The 5000-nt window shown below is 46.7% G+C and overlaps 1 protein-coding gene across 1 annotated transcript in view; it reads left to right on the plus strand.

Annotated features, from left to right (window-relative positions):
• The first annotated feature begins 2953 nt into the window (after positions 1-2953).
• Positions 2954-5000, plus strand: part of LOC126986958 (uncharacterized) — an 81829-nt gene continuing 79782 nt past the window's right edge. The window contains exon 1 of the mRNA XM_050843521.1: positions 2954-3194. Within this exon, the coding sequence (XP_050699478.1) occupies positions 3119-3194 (76 nt within the window). The 5' untranslated portion in view covers positions 2954-3118. The remainder of the gene's footprint in view (positions 3195-5000) is intronic.

The following is a 5000-nucleotide window of genomic DNA, read 5'->3' on the forward strand; positions in this document are numbered from 1 at the left end:
AGAAAAAAAAATAATGATAAATAAAGAAAGGAGGAAATGAAGAAGCTAAACGAACACGAAGACACACGAAAAAAAAAGAAAACACTAAAAAAAAAGAAAAATAATACATGAAAGGGAGACTCAAGATGGTGGAAAGGGAGGGGAGGGAAAGGAAGGAGGGAGGAAAAAGCAAAATATCCAAAAAAGAAAAACAGAGAAAGAAATGAAGAAGCTCAACAAACACACTGGAAAAGGAAGAAAAAAACATGAAAAAAACTTAAATATATAATAAGGAAGAACGAATAAGAGACGAAGGATAGAGGGAAGAAAGGAAGGAGGAGAGGGAGGAAGAAAAAATAAACAACAAACAGGAAAATAAAATACATGAAAACACTTAAAGGCACATAATGAGAGGGAACGCATAAAAAGGACAGTAAAGAAGGAGGGAAGAATGGGAGGGAATGGAGGAGGGGAGAGAACGGGGGGGGGGGGGAGAGAGAGAGAGAGAGAGGGGAGAAGAAATTACCTCCACTCCTCCGTCAACAAAGTGGCAAGGTCAAGGTTGAGCAAGTTCACGTGGCTACATAAACACACACACACACACACGCACACACACGCACACACACACGGGTAAGATTTCGGATATATGGTAATGATTTTCACTTGTTATTCTTTGTTGTGTTTCAATAGAGGAGGAAGAGGAAGAGGATGAAAGGAGGAGGAGGAGGAGGAAGGAAGATGCAAGGGGGAGGTGGTGGAGGAGGTGGAGGAGGAGGAGGAAGGAGTAGTGTTGGAAAATACATGTGAAAAGAAATGTGTGTGTGTGTGTGTGTGTGTGTGTGTGTGTGTGTGTGTGTGTGTGTGTGTGTGTGTGTGTGTGTGTGTGTGTGTGTGTGTGTGTGTGCGCGCGCAATGGGACGTGAGAGTATGTGAGGAGGAAGTATGAATGCAAGGAGTTGGTGTCAGGAAGTGTCCATACCAGGAGAAGGAAGAAGAGGAACAGGAGGAGGAGGAGGAGGAGGAGGAGGAGGAGGAGAAAAGGAAGAAGAAAACGAACAAGAACAAGAACAGGTAAAGTAACAACAAAACAATAAAAAAAAAAGAACAAAAAGAGAAAAAAAGTAGAGAGCAACAAAGGAAACTGTAAAAAAAAAGGAGTTAGAAGAAATAAGAGGAATGAAAAGAAGCTGAGGAGGGGTAGTAGTAGTAGTAGTAGTAGTAGTAGTAGTAGTAGTAGGAGGAGGAGGAGGAGGAGGAGGAGGAGGTGGAAGGAACAAGCTATAAGGAATTGGACGCTGCTAAGGGTGGAGGGAATGGGAAAGCAAACACACATCCGTCACACCTTCCCAATGTTTCTTTGCCTCAATACCTGCCGTCTCATTCTCTCTCTCTCTCTCTCTCTCTCTCTCTCTCTCTCTCTCTCTCTCTCTCTCTCTCTCTCTCTCTCTCTCTCTCTCTCTCTCTCTCTCTCTCTCTCTCTTCTCACTTCTTTAATTTTGCTTCCTCATTAGAAACCATAACTTCATTTCCTCTTTATTTCGTTTCTCTTTCTCTTTTTATTTTTTTCTGTACTTATCTTATCCCTTCTTTCATTTCTTATTTCCTTTCTTCCTTCTTTCTTTCCTTGTCTCCTTTCTTTCCATCTATCTATCTATCAATATGTCTAGCTATTTATCTTTCTACCTATATTTCTTTCTTTCTTTCTTCTTTCTTCATTTCTTTTTGTCCGCATTTCAATTTTCTTTCATTTTTCCTCACTCCCTTCCTTCCTTCATTTCCTCATTTCTTCTTTTCCTCCTTCCTTGCTCTTTATCACCATCACTTTCGTCTCGTATCCAAACATTTCCCTCGTCATTCCTCCTCATCTGCCATCTCCTCTCAAAGGTTAACTCTATTACCTCAAGGTCTAGAGAAAATAAGGAAGGTAGAACGGAAGGAAGGATGGAAGGAAGTATGTGTGTTCTTCCGATCAACCAATCAACAGTCTCTCATCTCCCCACACCTCCTCTCCTACACCTCCCCCTACACACATCTCTTTCGTAACACACTCTTTCCATATTGCTTTTCCATCAGCATCTATTCTCTCCCAATCTCATAGTCTCCATCCTTATCAACATCATCTCCTACCTCTATCGTCATACATATCTATACTACATCGTAACTGCCCCATATCTTCACCAGCATCATCTCATCTCTACATCTTTTGCCTTAACATCATCTCATACATTCAGCATCACACATGTCCCTTCTACACCATACCTCCAGCTTTTCCCTTTATCTGCACCACCGTCTACACTTTCATCTTCGTCTTTCTCTCATCTCTAGCCAAAACATCAACACCAGACAATTTTTACTCCACCATAAACTCCTGCACTATTTATCTCAAAGCTCCACAAACTAGCATCTTCATCCTTCTCCTATCTACAGCTTTACCATCTACATCAGTCACCTCACCTTCTACACCCTCATACACCATTATCATCAACAACCATAACACTTGAATCATCCTTTTTCTTTCATCTCCAAACTTAACATCAATATCAGGTCCTTATCCCCTCACTACCATACACAACTTGCTCCATTTGTTTCAGCGTCTTAGTCTGGCATATTCATCCTTCTCTCATCTCTAAAATTAGCATCAACACCAATTCCTTTCCCCCTCACTGTCCCATACACTCCTACACCAAATCCTTCACCTTTTTCCCCTCCCACATCCCTTACATCAACATCCACCACCTGCATCTCGTCCTCTCCTCCTCCCAGCATCATCACATCACCCCAACACTATTAGACCCTGTCATACACATATCCAGGGCGCCACAGGTAACATTAGCTCTTTAGAATGCACATCAGACACCAAAACACATACACACACACACACATGGATCTTGCGTGGGACGGGCGGCCCTGGGAGTGAGGTGACAGTGCGCATGCGTGGCTGGACCAATGTGGGCGAGGGAGAGTGGGGCGGGGGTTGAGCACTCAGTCTTGGCTGGTCCGTGAAGGGTGAAGGTGTGTGTGCCTGTGTGTGTGTGTGTTTGTCGCTGCCGAGGACTGAGTGAGTGTGAGTGCCAAGCTGGAGTGAGAGTCGGGTGCAAGGGAGTGACGAAGAGAGAGAAGGAGAGGCGGGACTTATAAGATGGGCGACCACAAGCCCTCCACGACGTTCCTCCTCCTGCTGGTGGCGGCGACGGCAGCGGCGACGACAAACAGAGGTGAGCGGTACAACACACATACATACATACAAACATACACACACATACACACATAGAGGAATAAACATACAGACACATTTTATCTCTTATCTGTTTGGCTTATCATCTGCCTTCTAAGCACGCGCGAATACACACACACACACACACACACACACACACACACACACACACACACACACACACGTGCCCCCGCCCCCCTTCCCGTGCTCAACAACAACAATGACAACAACAAACAAACAAACATACCAAAGGAGCCAGCGATAAAAAGGAAATAAACAAACCAAACTTGAAGATAAAAATTTAAGAGGAGCGTTCAAATCTCTCTCTCTCTCTCTCTCTCTCTCTCTCTCTCTCTCTCTCTCTCTCTCTCTCTCTCTCTCTCTCTCTCTCTCTCTCTCTCTCTCTCTCTCTCTCTCTCACCTTGCCAAACAGCCCCCCCCCTTCAACTACCCCTCCCTCCGCCTACACACAATTCCAGGGACAGATGACTCCCCCTTCCCCTTCCCTTCCTCCCCTCTTCCCCTCCCTTACCATTCTCCCTCCCTCCTTCCCCTCCGTTACCCTTCTCTCTACTCCTTCATCCCTTCGTAACCCTTCTTCCCCCTTTTATCCCTCCCCCATCTATTCCTCTGTAACCCATTCCTCTTACCCCCTTCTCCTCCCTTCCCTTTCCTCTCCCCTCCTTCCCCTGTCCCTCCTACGACCATTATGCAACATTTGTCATTCTACACTGCCTCTACAGGACATAAGATCACCTGGACATGCTAATTATGCTACCTGTGGGCAATTTGAAGATGGGCAGGTAAGGGGAGGGTATGGGTATGAGGTGGGAGGTGAGGGGAGGGGTGATATGGGGAGCGTTGGGGTGCGGGGTGAAGGTTAAGGGAGGTGCCGTGTCCTTTTGGGGTCTTGGGTTACCTGGTGGAGTTAATTAGAGCAGGTAAAGGTGACGTCATTTAGACAAGGCCACACCTCACCTGCCTACCTACCTGGCCCCCCCCACCCCCCCACCCCCCCCCACACACATTGGTACACTAGTCATACCCAAAATTTATACTCCCCTTCTTCCCTCCCCCCCAATCTCAGGGTACGAAGTGGAATCCAATCACGACTCAACCCTTCCCCCTCCTCTCCCCCCCTACCTACCCCTCCATAACACCCCAACCATGACCACTTCACTGTTGCCGCTTCCCCAATCCTTTTATCCTTATGTGTGACGGATAACCCCTTACACAACGTCCTCCCCAACTTACAACCCCCACCACTTTTTCCCTTCCTCTCCTCCCCACACACATACATCTTACTTCCCTTCCTCCCCCTTTAGACTTACACCCCCTATATTTCCCTTCTTCCTCCCCTATACATCCCCACACATTACTTCCCTTCCCCTAACTTACAACCCCACCACTTACCCTTCCTCTCCTCCCCACACTCATACATCTTACTTCCCTTCCTCCCCCTTCAGACTTACACCCACTATATTTCCCTTCTTCCTCCCCTACACCCACCCACACCTTACTTACCTTCCCCCACACTAACACATATCGTACGCCCTTTCCTCTACTGCTCAAAGCACCCACCCCTTGCTCCCCTTCCTCCCCACATACACCCCTACATCTTCTTCCCTTTCCTCCACCCATATACAACTACATTTCCCCTTCCTCTCCTCCCCATCGCTTTCCTCCCCTTTCCTCTCCTCCCCAACACTTTACTCCCCTTCCTCTCCTCCCCAACGCTTTACTCCCCTTCCTCTCCTCCCCAATACTTTACTCCCCTTCCTCTCCTCCCTAACACGCTTACATCGAT

This window comes from Eriocheir sinensis, chromosome 63 (assembly GCF_024679095.1).
Source record: "Eriocheir sinensis breed Jianghai 21 chromosome 63, ASM2467909v1, whole genome shotgun sequence".
Lineage (NCBI taxonomy): Eukaryota > Metazoa > Arthropoda > Malacostraca > Decapoda > Varunidae > Eriocheir > Eriocheir sinensis.